The sequence below is a fragment of the Pseudopipra pipra genome, chromosome 8 (genome assembly GCF_036250125.1).
Source record: "Pseudopipra pipra isolate bDixPip1 chromosome 8, bDixPip1.hap1, whole genome shotgun sequence".
NCBI lineage: Eukaryota > Metazoa > Chordata > Aves > Passeriformes > Pipridae > Pseudopipra > Pseudopipra pipra.
This window is the reverse complement of record NC_087556.1, coordinates 9,689,281-9,713,350: the sequence shown is the minus strand read 5'-3', so window position 1 is coordinate 9,713,350 and position 24,070 is coordinate 9,689,281. Positions and strand designations below refer to the sequence as shown.

Sequence of the window (24,070 nt, the reverse complement as noted above, 5' to 3'; positions counted from 1 at the left end):
TAAATCCAGCTGAAAAACAATTTTCCCCCGAGTAAATTTTCAGCTGAACCAATTATCTGATCTCATTTGCTGCCTGGGTAATGTGGTCAGAAGCCTCTAAAAATGCATTGCTAAGATGTGGTCCAGACTGGCCATCTGCAGATTCAAAGCAAACATGGAACACAGCTTCATTGCTCTTAATGCTGCCTGAGTACATGTGAGCTCAAACAGGGGAAAAACAGAATGAAAAAAAAAATCTGAATGAAAACCACTCACATTCATTCACAGCCCTGCCAGAAATGCAGCTGTGGGAACCTCTGGCATTGCTGTTGACATTTCTGGAGGTAGATGTCCGTGCTGAAGAACTTGACTGTTTGCTTGACCAGTTCCATATTCATTACAGCAGTGAGATTAACCAGATACTGTGCAATCACAACAAATTTAATTTATCTCCCAATTTCTTGGACTCCTCTGCAAATTTAAGCTGCACAGTTATACCCATTAGGCCACTGAGTCAAGATGCATCACAAAGAATGTAATTTATCAAGAGGATTGTGACACAGGGGAGACTTGGCTAAGCACCAAGGTGGAAGAGCTCCAGGGATTAAATAAAAATGATGGAATGGATATTTCCATTAGTGAAGAACACCATATCACAAATACTAATCACAAAACACTGTAAAGCACTCAAGAAAACTAAATGTTGCTGCAGTGAAAAAACATCCTCACCTTTATTTGTCCATTTTTTTTTGCAGGGGAATGGAAGAAGGTCTTTCAAAACATTCATTTAGTTTTCCCCCCTCAGTTATTACTCAGATTGATAGCTGTGCTCTATTTTTACCCCCCTCATCCAGAGAACATATTCAATATGTTAATACAGTATCATATCCAAAATATACAAAAGAAGTTTGTGATAGCCAAGAATTTTTTTTCTGACTCATTTTTTTAAAAGGTAATCACAAAAGCCAATTTATCAAAAAGTTTTCACAGAAAAGGCATTAATTCTGGCAGGGTGGAAAAACAAAATAAAACACTGTCTTAAGAAGATTACCAAGTATAACATTGAAAACAAAAGATGTTCTGCCCAGTACAATCAATAACTCAGGAGAGAGTAAGCCTTGCAAGATTTAAGTTCAATTTTCTACTGTGTATGCCTGTGAGAGAAAGAAGTGCTATAGATGGACTTTTCCAAGAACTGTATTCTAAAACCTATACAAATTCTTGATTTTTGAGACAGCTCAGGTACCTAAACATGATATTTTTACTATAGCAGACTGAAAAATATAAACATAATCTATTACAATATTTACCCACAGGATCTCTCTGATCATATATTTTTTCTGTACAGTTATTCTTTAGAGTAAATAAAGTATAATAGCATCATTTTATTTTTCAGTCATGAGAAATGCTCACTGTTCTCGTGTATAGAACCCAGACACACAAGGCGTGACCTGGGCCGCTCCAGTTTTTAACAGTGACATTTGGTCTTTTGATGCAAACTATTTTGATCCAGTGGATAATAAAACATTCCAAGTTCTATGACAGAGGTGGACAGAAAAAGGAAATCTCTTTCAGCAAAGCACTGGACATGCACAGCCTTTCAACAACTGGAGAAGCAGTTAAGTTTTTGATGTTGTAATTGCAGACTCACAAGCAACACAAATACATGGGTGTAACTCACAGGATCAAAATCCTTAAGAGACAGTTCCTGACTTTCTACCCTTTTTTAATGGATGCTGATTTTTTCCTCTTCCGCTTCCTCCCCTTTTAGGAACAAAAATTGCCCATCCTTTAACAGAAGCATTACCCACTGATAGTTGGGACCAGCTAGTAGTTGGTAATTGTGGCTGTCACCGATATTGTCCAACAGCATTCTTTAGCTAGAGACACTCAGGACAAAAAAGTTCTGTCTGCTTGCTCTCACTTTTTATTCTTTTTGCCTGTTTCACAAAGCATCTATTGGAACATGGTCTTAAGGGGTGGGATAAAGTAGGAAGCTCTTTGTCAAATGAGTACTGACTTTTTTTTCCTTCTTTTTTTTTTTTTATCCCTAAAGCATTTAAACATACTAAACTTCAACCTGAAAAATATTTTCTATATATAAAATCAGAATTAGATGTGAAACATTTTCTGCAAAGACTAACCTGTGATGATAAGACATTCATTGTGATCCAAGACTTCGGTGATGAGTCTTGATACAATCAGTTCTGGATTGATTAAAAACCGAATTTCTTCTTGTACTAGTCCTGCCCCAGTCACACCACCTCCAACAAAACGGTTTGCAAAATCAACCTAACAAAAATACATTCAGGGGGATTAGGAGAGAAGCAAAGAGCATAAAATCCTTTCATTTACCAAGGTAAATAAAGTCCTGTACAAATTCAATAATTCTGTTGAAATCTGCTGCTATCACTTAAAAATACAAGCAGAGGGACTGATTAACATGATCATGCCTTTCTCTTTTTTTCCATTCCACTTCTCAGAAAACGTAAGACAAGTGAGACAGCAAAACAACTTTGGCATCTCAAATACTCTGAATCCAGGTTTTGTGGGTTTTCCTTGAAGAGCACATATTTAAGAATAAAACACATTTCAGTAAATGTGAAAGATGAAAACAGCAAATTAGAGCAGTCTTTTTGCTTTTTAGGGATATTGAAAAATCATTAAGTTGTCCTTTAATAAGCATTCTACCCCAGCTGTCCATACTGAAGAATTTTTAGATTAGCAGTGTCCCTGTAACAGTTCTATACCCATAAACCCCTTATGAATTCTCCTTGAAATGCACTAACAGAATCCCTTACAAATTCTCCTTGAAATTCACTTGAACAAGGCAAGTAATTTTGACTATTAAGGTTTCTGCTTGAAACAGAGAAGCTCTGGACTATTTTTTGCTGCAATAGTACACATTTTTGCAAATTACAGTTTCATATAAACAACAGTTTTACAAGGATTTTGTTTATTCAATAAAGTAATTACTATTTATGCAAATTAACTGCCCATAGAAATTTATTATTTTAAAAAGTCACTTCATCTTCGAAATGCTATTAGCTTCTAACTGGTTTTTACTTAGATAAGAGCACATATACAGGAGGAGAACAGAACTTGCTGGAGTGACATGAACACCTGTGTAGATTACAAACTGATCAGGAGTTAGAGGCAAGCCTAAAGCACACCAAGAGCCAGACATTACAGCAGCAGGTGCTCCTTTAGTCTATCCTGGAAATACCAACACATTTCCAGTTGTTTGAGATTTACTGAACTTGACTACAATAAAAAAAGTTACATGTAAGCTACACAAATGTTCAGTGTGCCAAGGCCCCAAAAGCACTTTAACTGTGCTGAGTAACCCCTCGGGCCTGTGTTACAAACACACCCCCTTGTCCTGGAGCTCGCTGAGACACATCACGTGTGGGCCCAGCCCAGCCCAGTCCCTGCTGGTGCTTGGATGTCCCTGCTTGGATGTCTGGGATTGTCCTTGGTGCCCTGACTCATCACCTTTGGCTGATGGCCACCAGCAAGTCAGCAGGAACTGTTCTTGTCACTGTTTCTGCCCTGCTTGTGCCAGCCAGCCAAGGCTGGGGTCACTGGGGACTCCTGCATTGTCCTGTCCTGCTCCCTCCTGGAGTGACTGCTCTTCATCTGAGCTGAAATATTTGGCTTGAAATAGCCAGGAGGAGGAAGATCACATCCTAGGCAATACTTACATCTACAGAGTGCAACACTATAAAAATGGTTATTATTGAGCAGTTGCTGAGTTCTTAATAATTTCAAAACTCATTTGAATGCTCATGTTTCATAAAGTCATGAGACATTTTAAAGTCTGAGCAAAAAGCATTGGAGAAAAAAAAAAGTCCTCCTATTCTTTCTACTCCTCTTCCCATGCAGTACTTGTCCCTGCTCAGAAAGTTCCAATTTTGTTTGTTTGTTTGTTTGTTTTGGGGGTTTTGTTTGTTTGTAGTTTGGGGTTTTTTGCGTAATTTTTTTTTTTGTTTGGTTTTTTTTTTGTTTGGTTTGGTTTTTTGTTGCTTTGGTTTTTTTTTTTGGTAAAAGAACTCTAAAAGGCAGTCTATTTTTTTTAAAAGAAAAGCAGAAAGCAAACAAAAATATTGAAAACTCAAATATGTTTCTTCCTATAGATACGGAGAGGACATCCTCCTTATGAATTTCTTTTGCTGACTGCCTCCCAGACTGAAACAGTGGTGCTGGCAGCAGCAAGAAAGTCTCCTGAACTACTGACCTGGTCACTGTCTGGGGCACAAGAATAATTTTTAAAAAATAAACTGAAACCCTTGACAAGTCATCAAGATCACAGCCTGAATCTTTTATCCTGTCAATCTTCAATCCTGGCTTGAACCAGAAGACCTGAAGCTGTCCAGGGCTTGTGATTTTCTGTCAGCCATTTCTGTATCAGGTACCTGTGCTACCTAGAGCTGGGGAACACTGACAGTGTAAGACTGCCCATGGAATTAATTTTGATGTTTCTTTTACACTGCATAACATCTTGTCATTTAAGTCAATTGAGGGTAAACAAGTAACTTAGTTAAGCTGGCAGACCATAAAAGTACAACAAAAACATGACATAAAGCCACATTAACTGTTGCATGCACTTACCTGTAGCATACCTTGTCCATTGCTTTCGATGGTGCCTTCATAGGTGACATGCAGTCTAGAGAGTTTTTTCTGAGATCTACCATTGAGGAAAAATATTGTACAGAAAGGACAATTCAGAACCTCCACACAGAAGCATCCATTTTAAAACAAAACTCAGCCGAACCCAAACTTCTTACACACCTTAAACATAAGGTGGTTAAAAAAAACCAAAAACCCTGAAGGATTAAAGAAAATACGTTTGCCATTCAGAAACAATTTCTAAAGGTTTAACGTAGTAAATTGTTCAGTTTCTTCACCTCTTTCACCATAAAGCCCCAAATTTGAAATTGGAGTTCTGTGTTTTTCTTGTCCCACATTAACTTGCTAACCAGCAAGAAAACTGCTACACTTGTGTTCATGCTGGTTATCACCCATATTTGTTACATTTCCTGTCATTTCTTAAATCAAGTCATCTCTCTCTTTTTTCCCCACTCAAGCAACAGCACCAAAGACGTGCTATGTTTTAAAACTTGACTTAAGACTTGTTGGTTTTATGGACAAATCAGGGCACAAACTACTTGTGGCAGTTCACCCACTTCCCTCTGTGCTCCTTTCTGCAACAATCCATAGCAAATATTGCTTTCTGCAGTTCTTCCAGGCCTGAATCAATTGCAAATGTATGAGATTCAGTTATCATGGATTTAAGACATTTCTTGCATTAACAGGATGTTTGACTTACCTCTCCCAGTCTGGAAATTCCTGGAGACACTGCCTTGTAAACGTCACCAATCCTGTAGGTTCTACAGGCAAACCAACCCCAAAGGAAAATGCATTAAGTAGGGGAGCTTTAGTCCTTAGATTATTTTAACTGGTAAGCTTTTAAAATTACAATCATCATTCTTAGCAGAAACCAAGAGCTTAACTTTCCCCAAGAGCTGCTTTGAATCTTTCCCTGACAGCCTATGCTCAAATTAAAGACAACATGAAGATCAAAGTATTTACTTCTCTTACAGCTTTGTAGTTTGAGTATTGTTCTTTTTCTTAAGTGATTTTCCCTTTAACAGTAAACACTACTATAAAGGCTCAGTAATTGAAGTAAAATGTGCTGCCACTTAGAAAAAAGGAAACTGCACACGTTTGAAAGCAGCTACTGTTCAGTACCACCAGGCAAACCACAGAGTGAGTACTATGGATGGCTGAAGTAGCAGCTCATATTTCCAAGAAAGTCCTACTATGTCAATAAAGATGCAGTGTTAGTGGATTCCAAACCAAGCAGTTTTCAGCCCTGCCAAGATGCTAGTGAAATTCACTGTATTCCAACTGAGAAAAGACTCTTGCCCTCAAGAGAAAAAGAGGAAGTGTTGCTCTCTGCAGGAAGGATGCAGTATCATCTTTTTTCCTTATGTTACTCAAAAAAGTTCAGTTTTGCAACAGAAAGGAAATATCAGCCTTTTATTAGGTGATGTCATCCTAAAAAAACCTTCATTTGAGAGTCACTTCTTTGCTGCAGCAAGTCTACTGCACTGGTTTGTGAAAACATTCAAAACAGTATGTAAAGCACAAACTCACCCTTCTAAAAGCCTTAAACTGTCCTATGCTTTTCTTCACAATTTATAGGGGTTTAGGGGAAAAAAGGGTTACTTGCTCTTAAGAAAAGTGCACAGCATTCAGTAATCAAGTGCTTTTCCAGATGGGAACTCTTGGTATCAGTTGCAGTATTTTACAAACTAAGCATTCAACTTTTAAGTGCAAAGTCTTCAGTCTCCATTGTGTTCTTTTACACAGAATTCAATTACTATTTACAGTAAAAAGAGTTGCAAAATTATTACAGTAATTTAGAAAGTTATTCAGTCTTAGGAATTCCTGAGTTATTCAGTCTGAGGAATTCCTGAGACAAAAAAAAAAAGAATAAAAAATTTTTAATTCAAGAAAAGAGCATTCAAGAATCTCATTAAATATTATTTAAAGTTATAATCTTAGGGAATCTAATATGGTAGGTTCATAAAACACGTTCCCAACAAATTTCATATGCACAGTGGCTCAGGGACAGCTGCCTAAATTTAGGATTTGGTTTGCATGAAAACTTTATAACTCAAGTATTAAAAAAAGCTAGTACACTGTATCTCTTCTCAGTCCCACACATAAATCATAATTTACTTTTTACCTCAGAAATTTAGTTCTCTTGACAGTGTTGAAAGTCTGACAGCTGAAACAGGCTATAGCTGCATTTAGTTTGTGGTAAATTAAAATGATGAACTGAAGATGGACTGAACCAAGGGCTTCTTATATTTAATAGTTTAAAGCTGTCTTTTCTTTTAAAACATTCTGAGAAAATATGAACCTAATAGGGAAATGCTGACATGTAAAAAAATGTAAAGAAATGGTTCTTTAAAAAAGACTATAGTAAGGATATTGCTGCAGATGTGATGTATGCTACTGCAGTAAAATCTCTTTCTCCCCAAAAATGCAATATATAAGGTATGATACAGTTATCACAAAAATAAATCTATTTGTGAAAGCTTGTGCAGATGTTCAGTTCATGGTAATAACAGCAGATCTGACTATGCACTAATTTCTCAAAGAGTTGGAGATATCTCATGTCTTGCTATCACTTTTTTATTTGAACTGGGCAAACTTCACAACAGCTTTGCTTTGGGACAATAGAAGGGAAATACCTGAAATATCAACACAAGTAGGGGAAAATCCCTCAAACTACAAACATTCCAGTCAAAGAACTGTGTACTGCAGGAAACTTGAAACCTGACTCCAAATCTTTAAGTCTGTGGTTTTAATGACTGTATATGGTGCCAAGCTCCCCCTACATTCTCATTGTGATGCTGTGCATATATTCCAAACATTATACAAATATTTATGTCTACACATATACACAATGATATACACACACACTTATATATATATATATATATCTACAAGGGGGTGAAAATATATCTCTGGATTTTACACACCCCCCATACACACACACACACATATATTTATCAGAAAAAAGAAAACAGAAGAAGCCCTGTGCAAGAATTTGCTTGCATGCATCATGTACATGGTAATCATATGTATATGAATATCAGTGTACTTTGCAAGCTGGCTTTTGTTAGACACTTCCATCATAATAATGCATAGCCATTTCTAAATTTAATGGGATTAAATCTGACATGCATCTGCTTTGTAGTTCAAAAAAAGAATAAAGGATATACTTTTTTCTGTGACTCTTCTAAAATAGCAGAAAAGGGTCTTAAGCTTCTCAGGCTTTCTTGGTGACCTTCCTTCAAACAATCTGAAAAACAAGAAATAAAAGCAATCAACTAGATTTCAGGGATATAGTGCATAGTAATTAATGCTACTTACTAACTGCAATTTGATTTTTTATAACTATCATGCACATATTACATTAGCCTTGCATTTAAGTACTGTACTGTAGAAAGAACTCTCTAGACAGCCCTTTAGGAGTAACAAGTTTGTTGACTTGCTACGTTTCTGATGAAGATGCCAAGTGAATATAAAAAAATGTCATTTCAATATCAACATTCAGGAAAGCTACTAGTTTTATTTGCAACAGATCCAAAGGTTAACAGGCTTGGATTAAGTGACCAAGGGGTGAAAACATGTATGTTGAGTACTCCAAGAACCAAATGTCTTACCCTTCTTTCAGCTCAGTGAGTTACACAGAACAATTAATGCAATTAATTAATAAATTGTTGCTTTCAAGAGCTGCACTGCACCAGCAGTGCTTCTAAAGGAAAGAACCTTCCCCCAGAAGAAATGGCTCCATCCACTGGGCTTTAATGGCATTCTAACATTCATTTGTAAAAACACAAAGCATTAAAAAGAAGTATCCTATTTTTAGCCCCTAAGTGAATGTATGCTTTTAAGGTTAGCTGAAATACTTTTACTGCATCATCTGTCTTCCAGCAACTTGAAAACGCATTACTTAATTTCATTTCCAACAGAGTGACAAGGCATTGTGATTGGCAACACATAATGGAATTTATCTGGAAGGGAGAACAGCAGTGACTTCAGAAACAATCCCCTTTGAATAGGAAGTTCACTAAAAGATGCCTGATCCACTGAAAGCCCTGAGGATGTAAGATTCCCCCCTCAATAAACAGTCTTAAGTAAAGGAATGACACAACATTATTCATTTGTTTCCATGTACTGGAATGACAACCTGCCTTTAAAACCAGAGTCCTGTCAGATGAATTCAGCTTTCAGCAGTGAAGTGAACTAGATTTTTTCAGTATTTGAAAATTCTTATGAGGTATACAGGCTGAATAGATCCATTTCAGCCAAAATCTATATTAAGTCACAGAAGCTAATTTTATTAACTTGTTACTCTTTGAATACTGAATCAGGACTTTAAGAAGGCAAACTCCAGACTCATACAGTCTATTCTAAAATGGGCCAATATATAAGTTCTATCAAGGGTTTGTGCCTGCACAGCTAATAGGGGTTCATAAAAGGAGCTATTGTGTGCATGTCTGGAGGTCTTACCTAAATGCCTAAATTAATTCTGACCTTTTATCTTCAAGTCTTATTTGTTATGAAGCCTTTAAACTGGTTAATTTATTTATTAGCCTGATCATGCCTTTACTAGGGTTTTTTTTGCCTCTTTACAGCAAATTGACATCTTGTTTGAGTTGTAAGCTCTCAGGAGAGAGTTCTTCATGTCACAAAGGTGATTGATGATTCTGTATAACAAGCAAATTGGGCAGAAGTGGTGCAGAACTTGAAAAACTATGCCTGAAATAAGTCAGATCAAGCCAAAACCAGTCATATTTGTGAATGCAACAGCAAATGCAAGTGATTTTTACATGATTTGAAAATGGCCCAGTCCTACCCCACTAATTTAACTCAGGACATAACACGACAAAGTTACGGATGTTTTAACCTTGAACCTTATTTCTGAAATGATCAATTAGGCAACATTATGGGAATTTTTATTTTTGAAGCAAATATTTTAAAGACTAAAGCTATATCAAGGCATCACTAGATATTAAATAAAATTCTTCCTCCAGCACAGATCCTACTAAAAAAACACCCAAAAATCTAAGTGCAAACCACATAATTTCCTGACAGAAACACCCAGGGCCAAACCCCATTAATTCCAATTAAAGAACTCATCCAAATGAAGTGCACTGTAAATCAAATGCAAAGCACTTCAAGCTCACTTTCAGGTGAAGTAATTGAAATATTACTGGCAATTGCATATGTAAGCTGTTTTGCTTTGTACAGGATGTTCCCACTGCCATGCAGCAAACTTAAATTTAGCAGGTACTGGAGCTAAGAAAGCTTCCAGGGCTGCCCACCAAACATAGCTGGAAATTCATCTCTCCAGCTTCCAGGCCACGGTAGTGGCAATGTTAATCACACAGAAGACCTCTAGAGAGATACACTTAAGTATTCAAGCAATCAAGTCAGATATTTTAAAACATAAGTAGATGTGTGAACAATGTCATAAACACAAAGTAGATTGTTGAAGTCATTGTGGCTAAATGAAAACTCTTTCCTGGCAAATATTCAGACACTTAATTGACTTAATTGTACTGAAGAGAAATCCTATATATGAGAAATAAAATATTAAAAATAATAAGAACTGATATTGGGAAAATTTAAAACAACTGTCAGCAAACCTATAGTAAAATTACAAGGCAATAGTTTATGTAATTTCAATAATTATTACAAAAAACATGTGCATTTGTTTTGCAGTAGTGTTTTCCTAAAAAAAAAATAATTAGTGGAAAAAAAAGCATTTGAAAATCAATAATTTTGGTTTTTGCAGTCTAAACTGCAAACTCACAATTCTATTTTCAACCAGCATTTGGAGCCAAAAGCTCTAAAGAACCTGCTCTTAACTCCTTCCAGCGATGAGGCAAGTGGAAAATCTGCAAGGAACTTCAAAGGCCGCACTGCCAATGATGCAACAGGAATGTGATTTAAGAACATTAAGAGTAGTATGGATCATAATCTAAAGAATACTTCCCATTCATAAATCCATGGCATTTCATAGGAGTTGTTTGCAGAAGTGTGGATACACAATTTTGTGTTGTGATCCCTACAATTAACTACGTGCTTTTTCCTTGACTCCCCCACAGGCACTAAAAAGTGCCTTTTTCTTTATTACTATAGTTGAAGATACACTTGTGTTGTTTCTTATATTTTAGTGTGATCTCACTAAAGATAACATCCCAGCAAGTATAAAACATTTTACTAAAACATCATTTTTCTCCTACAAATAAAAGTGAAAGAAGGACTTAAAAAGAAGTACTATGGATAGCCAAATTTCACCCAGTAAAGGGATAGAGCAGTTGGAAGCATGGAAAGTTAAGGCAGAAACAAAAATACTGAACAATTTCCTTCGACCTCAACAACAGTGCTAATCACTAAACAGAGCCTTAGCCTAAGGTATAGAATGATAAAACACTTGGAAAAGAGAACAAACCAAGTATCTTGCTTTTTCTACCTTGCTGCATTTCAAGCCTATGGTTATCTGACATATACATACATGTAGGAGTGGAAATAGTATGTTTATGTATGTTACTGTCAACTTGTATTGCTCTCCATATGATTGAGGGCTATTTTGATTAAATGGCTGAGCATCCTCAATTGCCAGCAACCTTAATGGGAACCACTGAAATTTCATACTGATACACAGCACCCTGAAGGAAAAACCAATATAGTGCTGAATGGCCCAATAAGCACATCATTTAGGATTGCACCAGTTACACCAGGGAGCACATCTCTTCTGTCTTTCTCCTGCAATTCCCAATCCCTTGGCACAGTTAAAAAAAAGTGGAGTTCCAGGAATAGAAGAGAAACATAGAACTTCCTCTTTTTCAAAACCAGTATCATACTTGTCATGAAATACTTTGTAAGCTTTGCTTTCCAATACTAAGCACAGTTTATCAAAGCACTTTGTTTCACTTTGTTTTACCCTGGGGATCTAAAACCAGAGATGTCCAACAGCATGGTACAACTGAGTTCTGGACTAAATTATTATATTTACTAAGCTAACAAAACTCTTCAGATTAAGTACTGTTTTAATCACTACAGCAAAGTAATTATGCCAGACTTGTTATAAACAGTGTCCTTTTGAAGTTGTCTATTTAAAGACGATTTCCACATTTACCAAACATAAATGTTGATTTCAATTTTTTTCATAAAATTATATTCAAAGTATTCCATCCATGGCTAATGAGAACATATACCCAAGGCAGGCATAACAGAATGAGTTTTGTAGGATCAGTGTCTGTAAACTCAGAAAATCTAGAAACACCTTTCAGAGAAGCAATGCATCTCAGTCATCTCTCAGAGTCACTAAATAATTTATTCCCCAGAGAATATTCATTAGTGTTGTGTAATTGATGTTGTTTATGGAGAGACAATTGCATTACTGGTAAATTAGATTTCAGTTCTCCTGCATAAATGTACTATACAGTTTCTCATTTCCTTTCATGTATTATATATTCCATAAAAGATATATATCTTAACTAGTGTGTTTTTCCCGTCATTTCCAACCACTTGAAGTTACTTTAAAGGTTTGTTTCATATACATGGAGAAATTCAGTCCTAGTGGAATACTGGTGGTTTCAGGCCAGGTCACCCACTAATATATGTGCCAAAAGACCCACCAGGCTTATGTCATCAGACACACTACATTCAGTTATAATGGGGGCTACCACAGATACATAACATCTCCACTTCAGCTGGGAGGTTTTTGAATAAGGAAAACAGATGGGTTATTCTAACTTGACACAACAGCTAAGAACAGATCTGTAGCAGGTCAAAGACCCAGCAGAAGCAAAGCAGGTCCTTGACAAACCTATGTCCTTTCCAGAACACTGACCCAAGATTGCAGACATTTTTCCTTGTATTTTGCTTTCACGTTAACCAAACCAGATAGTTTCCTAAATTATCAAATTCTACAGTGTCTTAACACTGTCTGAGAACTTGGTTAACAGTGGGAAAGAAGAATGTCCAAGAGCAGACTTGTCTAACAAGATTGGATGGTATCCATTTCAGTATCTTATAAAAAATAAATGCAAGAAAGTACGGTTTGACCTCAGTATATTTCAAGAGGAATATATTTTTCATGAAAGTCCTAATTAAACCACAAACTATTCACCAAAGAAGGTTAATTATAACTATCATCACAAGAAACTACTTTAAACTCTGCAACTAACATCATAAATGTAGAGAGTCAATGCAATTCATTAATAAGATATATAAAACTGTAAATTCAATTATTTCTTTCTTTTGTGATGGGTTATTTTTACATAAAGCTGCCCAATCTCTTGCCATCAAATACATTAAGTAGTGTTTTTAAAAAGAAAAACGGAACACACTAAGTTTAGCTTGATATTTTGAAGCAGTACATTATGCTACTTAGTATGATCCAATGTTTGGCCACTGAATGGATGCCATTCTATCTACTAGAATTCATAAATATTAAAGCTCTTAAACTACCAATTCCATTTTAATCAACTATATTTGAAATGAATTATGTTATTAATGACTTAAGAATCATAATAGGCCCAACCTTGCCAAGTACAAAAGGGAAGAATTCAATTAAATTACTGAGTATTTAATTATACACAGGTGACTTTCAGTCTGTAGCAAGATGAATAATCAAAATAGACAGACAGTGTCACAACATACTATTAAACTGAGTGCTTCATTGGCAAAAGAGGAATGGCCACCATTTTATTCCTCCTCTCATTTGGCAAGGCTAACAGGCAGGAGAGGAGATGAAAAGCACAGATGATGTATGTTAATACTAACACACAGAACAACCCTCCTCCCAAACAGCTGCAGTTATGTCTCTGTAAGTAAATTTTCAATATCTTGCACTGAGTGTCTGCTGTTTTGTCAAACAGATTCGTACCTTGAGGGGAGGAGGAGTGGAACTTACACTATGGTAGTTAATACCACATAAAAACCTAGAGCAGGGAGAAGACTAGGAGGAAAGAGGGAACATAATGGCATTTAAATGTAAAAACCATAACTATTTCATAGTTTATAAAAAGGCACTAATGTTGAAGTCTGCAAAAAGACTGCTGTGTAAAACCAAAAACAACAAGAAAACTTACACAGTTGTGTTACTAACTTTAAAGTCAAGAATTTCAGTATTTCAGTCTCAAGGAGTAGAGGGGAGGGGTGGAAGCTTTTTGTATTAATGTGGACAAGAAATGGAGAGTGGAATCAAGGAACACCACCTTTGCTAAAGAAAAAAAAGCCCTCAAATGTATCCACTCAGTAATGTTGCTTTGTTAGGGAACCACAGCAGAATATTTTTTGGTACCCAAAGAACAAAGTCATTCATTCACAGTCATGTAGCAGATGAATTATGCTGAGGAAAGAACTAAGTCTGGAAAAAGCTGCAGACCATAATACTATGGGGACAAAAGGTTGCTGTGTGAACAATCTGTTATGCCCATCGCTAAGCACAGAGAGCAGAGCAGCAGCCTCCAAAGCCTTTACATCAAAACATTGTTATAAACAGGAAAAAAAGAAGTCAAAAGCATTTTAATTTCAGTCACTGCCTATTGCCTTTAGAGTATATCCAGCTTCACAAAAGACTTTTTTCTAAAAGCTGAAAATACACAATGCGGTGAACCAAACCTTGTCATCACTGCAAGCCTGAAACAACAGCTGAAAACATGACATTTTACTCTGTCCTTGCTACTAAAGAACTTACTTTGAAGGGTGAGAAAATATAGGGTTGGCAGGAGGAAAAAAGAAATTGGATACTTCTCCCTCCTCCTTTTAGATTTTAACTAAGGTTATATACAGTAACAGAAAACTATACAGTCTTGTAGTACTCTCTCCACTACTCTTCAATATCCTTTTGCTTTTATCCTGCCAGTCCCCCTCTTATTTTACCCACTGCCTGTCATACCTTTTATTCTACTTCACTGATCTGTTTATTATCAAATGCAAAGTACAGAGGGTATAGGGGTGTGGATTTGCTGCAACAAATGGTTAAGTAAAGTAAAGGACTGGAAAAGGAAACTGTACTTATATAATAAATGCATAAATTGGCAAACACTGAGGAAGAGCCACTTTTAATCCTCAAGAACCAGAGGACATCAGCTTCCCTTCTTTTCTCCAGTTTGGCAACAATATTCTTGCTCTTGCACAAATAAAAATGGCTTTCTGTCCCATGTGACTAGAAGCTGAGCATTACTTCATCCATAAGGCAAGAGGAAAGCCTGAAGGTTGTCTGCTGTATTCCCCTTCTGAACAACATTGTTGGAACTTACTGTGAGTGAGAGCATCAGGAAGCCAAGTCAGAAAACAATGAAGGACTGACTGGAATAGGGCAGAAAATTCTGAATGGTTAACACTTTATACTGGTCATTCTTTAAGTCTGTGGCAGGAAATTATTTACCTAATAATTTGCCAAGGCTTTTTTATTTAAAAGTAGCTTGTGACATTACACCCCAAGTATTTCACTGTACTACTGTGACTTTACATTGCTCTGAAATGTTCATAGAGGAGAATATGAATTTACTCCAGTTATTTAACAGTGTTTTATTCTGTAGTTGGTAAGAAATTATCCAATTTAAATTTAACCACTTGGTTTATAGAATGTTTAAGTTACAACAAAAAATGGTAGCTTAAAGTCCTTTAAAAATACCATAAAATATAGCTAGAAGTGTGTAGTCAAACAGAACTCCTTCCAGACCTTTTCTGTCCTCTTTCACTGCTCTGAACATCAATATTTTTTAATGCATCAATGGTATTTTTCATTTACTTGTTCTTGTGAACTACTGGTAGAAAAACATGCTGAATTGAATGGCATATTAATGCCCATCCACACTTCTCTTCTGTAACCCACTGCACTCTAGGAATAAACACCAAGACAGTGCCCCTGGTCTCCCTTCTGAAATACACAATTTACATAAACCTGTGAAAGCCCTTGAAGGCAGCAAGCACCAAAGCCATTATTAGTTCATCAGCATGCCTGACAATTTATTGCAGGAAATTCTAGTGCAATACAGCTCTCGTGATACACACACCCAAGTGTCCTGGATCACAGGGAACGCTGGTTTTGTATCTCATCTCAGCTGTCAGAGCACATACACCACATATGTTAACAGCAAGGAATAAGAAAAGCTCTAGATCAATTATCTATCCAAGCTCCAGATTTAAGGTGGATCTACACAGACTTGTATGGAAGTGCCAAGAAACAAACCCTCATTTCTAATCTACAATTCCACGTGAACCATAATATTCTGCTGCAGAAAATGTCTCCATCCTCTTCCCTCATTTAAAAGTGGTATAAGGATATTTAAATTATAACAAAGATGTGAAGAAAAATTTCTAATCAAATCTGTTTGCAAGCTAGCACTGATGAAAAAAGAATAAAGCTTTGCTTAGAAATCAGAGTATCTTTAGGTAAATTCTTACTGTGGTCTTAAAATCTCTATGTTAACTTGCAGCAAAAAGGACAGGTTAACATGCAGCTCTACAACTGCCTTAAAATGATTATATGGATGCAGAATGAAGTCCTATTGATCTGACTTAATGTGCCGATCACCCCTGATGATGACACAGAGACAACAGAAATGTGGCTGGGGAAACACTGATCTTTAACTTAAATATATAGAACACTTCAAGCTCAACTAAAATATACCATTTGCAGATGACTGGCTTATGAGGAGTTAGGAAATTTTATCAACCTAATTAATGCCAGAGCACGAGTGTGTCTGTGTATGTTCACGCAGGGGGAAAAAAAAATTTGGAATATTAATCATATCTTCCTGTGCACAGGATCCTTTCTTGCAGCATTGCACAGTCTTCTTGTCCCTTAGAGGACAGAAAAAAACCATACAGCAAACTGCTGAAATCAGCAACAGAAACACGAAACAAACCAGTGTCTCTCCCAAATGACACCAGTAATATTTTCCTGGGAGGGTTATCGGCTTCATTTACTCCAGAGTGCCATACCTGTTGAAGTTAATGTCTGGATAACTGGAATACTCAGACTTCATCTTCGCATTGCGACGTGGAAAAGTACAGAAGAAAGCATTGGCCAGAAAGCTGGCGATCTGTTCCTGTGACATGGTGATGGAGTGATTCATCTTCTGTTTCAGTAGAGGTATTGGCTACCAACAAAAGAAGTGAGGGGGAAGGAGGGGCAGGGGGCAGGGAGGGAAGGAGAGAGAAAAATAATTAGCTTACCCTTTTTGAAAGAAAAAACAGGAGCACAAAATTACACTTGTTATATTAGAGCAAGAGTAATTTAGGCCGTTGGTAAAGCCTTTAATCAGCAGCACCATTAAAGTCAAGAACAGTTTATTCAAGACAATTTAGAAAAGGTTCGCCTGAGAAACTGCAGATTTCTAATCAATAATAAAAAGAAAGATCAGGAAAACACAAGTCATCAAACAAAACCATGGGGAATGGAAAGGGGGAAAAACAGACAAGATGTTGCAAGTGGGTAATGTTAAAAACTGAAGTAAAAATCCACGTTCAATAGCTGTATGGTTAAGAGCCCTTAAGGAATGCTTTCAGCTACAAAAACCCTGCTTTAAATTTTACAAAGAAACAGGGAAGTCATAATTCTGTGACTCTTTTTGAATTTTTTTCCATCCTACTTTAAGAAATAGCAGTGACAGTATTTGCAGAAAGTGCATAATTATCCATTTCTTTTATAAGCCGAATGAACAAAAAGCTCAGCTTCACTTTGTTATACATCTTTTTTATCAGGCATTAGCCTCCTGATTTGGAACTTTGGCTCACAGCATTCATGGCATTTTATGTGGGTTTTTTAATTATGTGGTAATACGTGGTGTGGGGGGGATATATCATTCTGACTGCTTAGGAGTAACAATTACAGTAAACCCACTTGTGACAGGAGAAAGAGAATAGTTTTCACCTCTTCTTCCAAAATTCTCAGCCATCATCATTAGCCAGGCTCCAGTAGAGCTGAGCAGCTACCTTTTCATCCTTTCAGTTGTGAATACAGAAACTGCTGCTAATTTAGACTGCAGAATACACAGCCCTGTTTACTCCAGAAAACAAACAGGTTTTCCTTCATTCTTATAACTACTACATTCATGTTCACTGAATCTCATTCTGTCTTCTGGCTGTTTAATTAACACACTATACTGTGATGTCTGAAGTCATACAGCTAAAAGGATAAAAAAGCCTGGGCAGCTCACTCTAATAAGTTCTAAAACCTTATGAAAACAGAATATTTTGGATAGTGTTACACTGCAACAAATTTAGCTTTAAGCTTAACCAAAGAAATGAGTCTGACAAAGGTCTTCACAATTTACATTGCCTAGCAGTACATGATCTTTATAAAAGGCATTACTACATGAACTTGCAAGTCATGTGCTTGACTTTCGTGTTCAGAACCTTTACAGCAGTCTCAAACAATGTCCTTCATCAAGTTACTGGTAAAAAAATTTAAGAAATATTCATAGTTTGAAATTATGCATCTATTTTAGGACTCTCACAGCATAACAAAGTAGGGAGAGATTTTCCTGTCCAACGGAATCAATTTGGAAAATGAAAACAAAGAAGTTTACAAATTAGAGTTGTTTACCCTGCTAATGTGTTACCTCACCTGACCAGTCTTATTCACTTTTATCAGCTTTATTACTTCCAGAACTAATTCCCACAGCATTCATAAAGAATTATCTAAGGTTTCTATGCATGCAAGTATTATATGCTCTAAGCAGAATACAATGTGTTCCCAAGCAAATGAGGGCTTTATGAAAATACCACTTCTAGGATTAAAAAAAATCTAAAATAAAAAATTAGAAGTTTCAGGATTATTCAGTTGTTCCAGTTTCTAAGTGTGATTTTTACAACCTCAAATGTTGCATGGTCATTTCATTTAAGAAACACAAGAAGAAACTCCAGCATACACAAAGGAAAGTATTACTGAAGCTCAGGGTAAAACTATGACAGTAAGATTTACTTTTTTTTTTTTACATGCTATTACATAATTTCAGATGTGTATTGTCTGTTCTTCTCCCGAGGCCTCAGCTGCATTCAACACAAAAATTATAGCTTTTATTAAGAAGATAACATGGTCCTGATGAACTTAGCCATCAGTTACAGTTTGCAGAGAATGGTCTGCCACAGAACACCTGCTGGCTGTGTTACTTACCTGAGTGCAGATGGTAGGGAGACAGAGTGCCAGCTTGACCATATCAGGAAGAATGGATTGGAAGAGATGTTGAGCCTCTGCATCTTCAAGAACCTGTTAAAAACAAAGAAGAAAAAAAAAGCATTTTACCTCAGAAATAATGACTGAACAGAAAGTTTGTGGAAACAGGACCCACTCACAAGAAATGAGAAAAAAAATAAGTCTTTATGCAAATCTGTAAAATTTTCACAGTGGTACCTCACTGAATTTACCTTGCAGTAATCCACTGATGGAAATACAGAAGCAACTCTCAAAAGCTGCAGTTGAGAAAACATGTCACCAAATGCCCTTTTAAAGGAACCTTGAATAAGTTATCATTTGACTCTTTCCAAAGCAATGAACCAAACTCTCAACTGAAAAATCCCTACCTAACCACAAAAGTACTGGAACGCTTTGCCTGAATTTCATATTCAGGTCACAGTCCAAGACGAGCACCTGTGACATTCCCCTGCTAATGGCAGCTGAAATGCACTCCTGGCTCAGACCATTGGGCCTCTGCAGCAGAAACAGGAAATCCTGTGCAAGAGGATTCAATTCTGGGCATTTTCTGCCGTCCATCCCCACCGTGTTCCCTCAAGAACCACAGCCACTGGATTATGTAGTGGGTGCAGCCTGCCTGGTCCCACATGCTGCAATCTTTTCCATCTCTTGCTGTAAAACAGCTGATACTGTGACTGTTTAAGCTGCCTCTCTCTCTCTACCTGTTCTAACATTCTTCCTGAGAAGGGAAGATCAGAACTGACAACACTGAAAACAGATGGACACACCAACGTTTCACAAGGCTTCTCAAAGCTTTTATACTCAAGACAAGTCACACCAAATCTTTCATGCCCTTTTCTCAGTTCCCTCCCTGATACTGTCTAGCCCACATGTTTAGCTGCCAAAGTGTCTCAAGCCAATATATTCAGAGAAAGTCCAGAGCTTCTCTTCTAAGTTGCAGAAGCCAGTTCTGAGCTCAGCATCACAACCCCAGGCTTTAGATGAACCCACTCACACCCCGATTCATGTATCATACACCTGTTTTTAAAAGGTGCAAAAAGGTCTTTATGGTGGGCAATGCTCTTCTAAGAAAAGCTAGGGCAGGAGGTTGTAAGAAGAAAAGCAACATAAAGTGGTGCAGCTGCAATAAATGAAGGAGCACAAAAGCCTCAAAACTCTCACATTCTGCCATATGAATGGGCTGAAGGAAGATCAAGAAGAGAAAAGCACATTCTTCCTTGCACTGCAGCTGGGGAGCGGAATCCAAAGGTCACAGTTCAGCCTGCTGCCTCCCTCCTTCCCCTGCACCCAGTGAATGTGTATTTGAGACCACTATCTCTACCAGTTTCTAGATTAAAATCATTCAAATTCTGAAATGGTGGCTTTAAAACTACAGAATATTATTTTTCGAGTAACACTTGGAAAATAATTTGATTTACTATCAATTTCACACAAAACCAGCAGCAGCCAGAACAGATGAAACAGCATGAAGGTATTATTAACTTTGGTCTCTGCAACATTTAAGACTAATTGTGAAATCACAGAAAGTGATCTTTTTAGCCATATGATCAGAGCGCTGTAATTCACATTTCAATGGAAAGTCTCATACAGCCTTCAGAGTGTAAAAAAGATACTGGCAAATCTCTTGAGAAGAGGAAAATCTGGTGCCTCTGATTCAAAGCATACTGTTCCCCATAAAGGCTGAAAATATCGTCTAAAGGCTACAACCTCTCTTCTTCTGAGATCATGAAAATAACTATAGAAATATCTTTGCTCTATCCTCTCCCACTCCAAGTAATATAGAGGGATAAGAGTACTCAAGAAGTTAAAAACCAAAACACAAACAAATGCCCAAAGGAGAAACAACTTCTGGTAGGGAAAAGGGGGAAAATAAAACAATCCCAAGATCTACACAGTTACTTTCTATGTATTATGTATGCTACTTGTGGAGACATGCAAACAAGGTTTTAATGTAAAGTTTTAAAATGAAACAAGAACTTAAAAAGAACAGCAAGCCCAGGAAACACGAAAATCATTTGATAAAATAGAGGAGGAATCCAAGTAATATACAAATTACTACTGAAAGGAAATTTATTTTTAAGATTAGGAAATAAGCAAGATGCATCTCTCCTGTCACTGGCTGCATATTTACCCACATATTTATACAGCATAAGTCAGATATTGAAAACTATGACCTAACCTTTAACATTATCTGCTCTAGCAGGAAACTCTGCTCTGTTCTTAGGCACAATGTTTTTAAGTGCCATAAAGTAACAAAATGAGCGTTTAAAGTCTGGAATTTCAGATCTCAATACACAGAATGAATATGTAAGTTATATCTATTCAAAAGATGACATTTAACCTTAGATGTCTACCAGGCTGTCAAATTCTGATATTCTCTCCCCTTCGGGTAACACTTCCTCTCTTTTAAACTTGACATATAAATAGTGGCTGCCATGCTTTGCTGACTGCCACAGACTGTACAGTATCACTTATCTGGTGACACATTATGGCACCAGACTTTGTCACAGCTGTCAAAACTTCAACCTTTTCTTTATGCTTCTTTGAAAACAACATAATAATAGAATAAGACAATTTCTTCCCAAAACAGGAGCCGGCCAGCAATTGCACAGCTCAGCTCTGATGCAGAATGCTTAACTACAAAGGTCACTTCTTCAACTCTGAAATTCTACTTTTCCTTTTTCTTACCTTCCTGATGTTGTAACAGAATACGCCCTCCTCTCGACATTATTTCTATGCATGGCTTTTACTAGACCTCTACTAATGAAAAGTGTCAAAGTTTAGAGGTGTTAATCCCCACAAGTTCTGACTTCTCATTATTCTTACATGTAAATGAACTGAATTTTCTTTAAAAGCATTGGGTGCCACAAGGACCCCACAACTTCAAAAATATGACTGTTAGGAGTTCACAGACCTGGACAAGAAACTCCTAACTCAGCACTCTTCTCTATCAAATGACCAAGCATCAACAGCCACATCCATGTAACTACAGCTTACCCTTTCTGCCCACACTCTTCCTGTACAGGTAACATTCCTGTGAGGTTTCTATGGAAAAGAACACCTGCAAATCCCTGCCTGCCCTCAGCCCTCAGCCTCTTGTGACCACTAACCCAGCACACCATCACAGGTGCAGCTCTGTAGACCAACCACTGTCACTGCATATTCTCAGCTATGCTGAGTGCAACACAGAGCCTGGTGTTATCTGTGACAGTCTTTTCAGACTTTGAAAGCAGCAAAAAAAGAACACTCAGTCATGGAAAGTAAAAGGATTCCAGGACATGGAGTGTTGACACCACAGCTACATCTGGCAGACATCCCACGCTGCAAATGCCAACCTGGGAGAATCCAGCATCAGCACGGAGAACACCTGGGCACAGAACTGAAGGAAGATTTATTTAGAAGGAAACCCTCTTCAGGAAGCAGTGACTTGTACTGATGTAAAATCCAGCATATTTAGAGTGCCATTAGCTATTCTACTTATTTGATGCTGCTGAAAGAGGGATGTGTCATTCTATCCCCTCAAACACATGCACAATCAGCACATTTCACCAGTTCCAACGTTCACCTGACAATTTCCTGAGATCCTTCAGCTTGCTAATTCTACAGGAAAATAACCTAGGGGTAGGGGATAGCCTTCCTCTGCATTAGTAAGTCAAAGCAGCCTACCAAAAAGTCATGCATTATTAGATGTGTGCAGTGTGGATGGTAGTGAGACAGAACCAGTCCTGCCCCTTGTCAGTGGGCTACGAAAGGCAGATATCAGTTGCAAGTCTTCTCACTGAAAAAAGCAGCAATATTCTACTCAGATTGAAGCTGTTACAACAAGCATCTCCCTTGGAAGTCAATCTGTTAGAACAGGAATGTCTGTTTCAATTCAGTAACATACTTTTACCTGTGTACAACCTTTTTCAAGGCTACAACTCTGCAAACATTAAGAGAAAGAACTGAGTTTGCATTTTTAAAAAAACCCTAAACATTTGTTTTATAATTTAAGGAATTCTAAAATATGAAATGGTTGACAACAATTTTTTGATAAAGGAAAATACATGAAGTACCATAGCAATTTCGGTTTTGAACAATTGAACAGGTTCTCCTTTCCTTATTACCCATACACGTCCTTTGCAGCTTCCTTCAGGATTTGAAATAAAAACATATATACACTGTTGACTTTATTCAGCCCTCCAATCATGCAAAATATGTAGGAACTGAATAAAAGAAGGGGTTATACCCTGAGGGAAAAGTGTATGGAATCAAAGTTGGAAAGCATGACTTGTCTTTTGCCAAAGAAATCACTTGGCAATTTGCTCTGGAGCGACTGATTAAATGAACATGACTTAGGGCTCCAATTCCTCAGATGCAAATGGCTCAGTGAGCCGTGGCAGAGGGACAAGCTCTTTGCCAAACCTGCACTGCAATTTAGCAAAAGGAACATTTATACTGCAGCAAAGAGGCCTGACTAAATGCAGCCATAAGTAATGGCCTCTTGTCACTATAAACCAGTCCTCCAAAACGTAACGGACGAGGATCCTGACAGTCCTAATAAGAAGGATCTGCAGCAGTATGGGGTGATAGTGATGGTAGAGAGTTTAAATCTAAATCTGACAGCTCATCAAAGCAAACAAACTGCACATAGAGAACACAAATTTGGACAGCTCCATCTATCACATGGGAAGGCAGAGCCATCATGCCAACAGACAACCAGCATGCTAAGACAGCAACGGCTTAATGCTTTCAATTTGTTTGGGTTTATATCCCCACACTAACTTCTGTGGCAGGACAAGGACCAATTGAATCATGTTCTTAAGGATGAAGAGGAAAACCAGAGTGCTTCCTTTAGACTATGTGTCTCTTATTTCCTAATTCTAATGGATTTTGTGCTTCTGACTTTTTCCTTCCCAGCTGCCATAATGACTCATGCTGTAAGTGCTCTGTACCATTAGTTACTACACTGAACTGCCTTTCCAGTAACAAGCTTCCTAATGATTTTATTGTAAGATATCATATGGTTAGAGGTGGTAGTGCTGAACGAAGTAACTAGACAAACCAAATAACTTGTCTCAAATAAAATATTTCTGTATATTTTTACAGGGCATTTCGAGCCACATGGTAAATATTTCCAAGCTGAAAAACTCGATTTCAAAGAGGTGTAGCAAATAAGGGCACAAAGGGCTGTAAAGCATTAGCACAGGCTGCCCGGGGAAGTTGATGAGACACCATCCTTGGAGGTATTTAAAGAACATGTGGATGTGGTGTGCTTAGGGACATGCTTTAGTGGTGACCTTGGCAGTGTTAAGTTTGATTCTGTGAACTGAAAGGTCCTTTCCA

The 24,070-nt window shown here is 37.3% G+C and overlaps 1 protein-coding gene across 2 annotated transcripts in view; it reads right to left on the bottom strand.

Moving 5' to 3' along the window:
* The window catches only part of PARG (poly(ADP-ribose) glycohydrolase), a 60,390-nt gene that overhangs the window by 13,734 nt on the left and 22,586 nt on the right, over window positions 1-24,070 (bottom strand). For both annotated transcript variants that reach the window (XM_064662470.1, XM_064662468.1), the window contains exons 8-13: window positions 18,707-18,799; window positions 16,531-16,688; window positions 7,779-7,858; window positions 5,309-5,369; window positions 4,591-4,666; window positions 2,124-2,271 (exon numbers count right to left, since the gene is read on the bottom strand). In XM_064662470.1, the coding sequence (XP_064518540.1) occupies window positions 2,124-2,271; window positions 4,591-4,666; window positions 5,309-5,369; window positions 7,779-7,858; window positions 16,531-16,688; window positions 18,707-18,799 (616 nt within the window). The remainder of the gene's footprint in view (window positions 1-2,123; window positions 2,272-4,590; window positions 4,667-5,308; window positions 5,370-7,778; window positions 7,859-16,530; window positions 16,689-18,706; window positions 18,800-24,070) is intronic.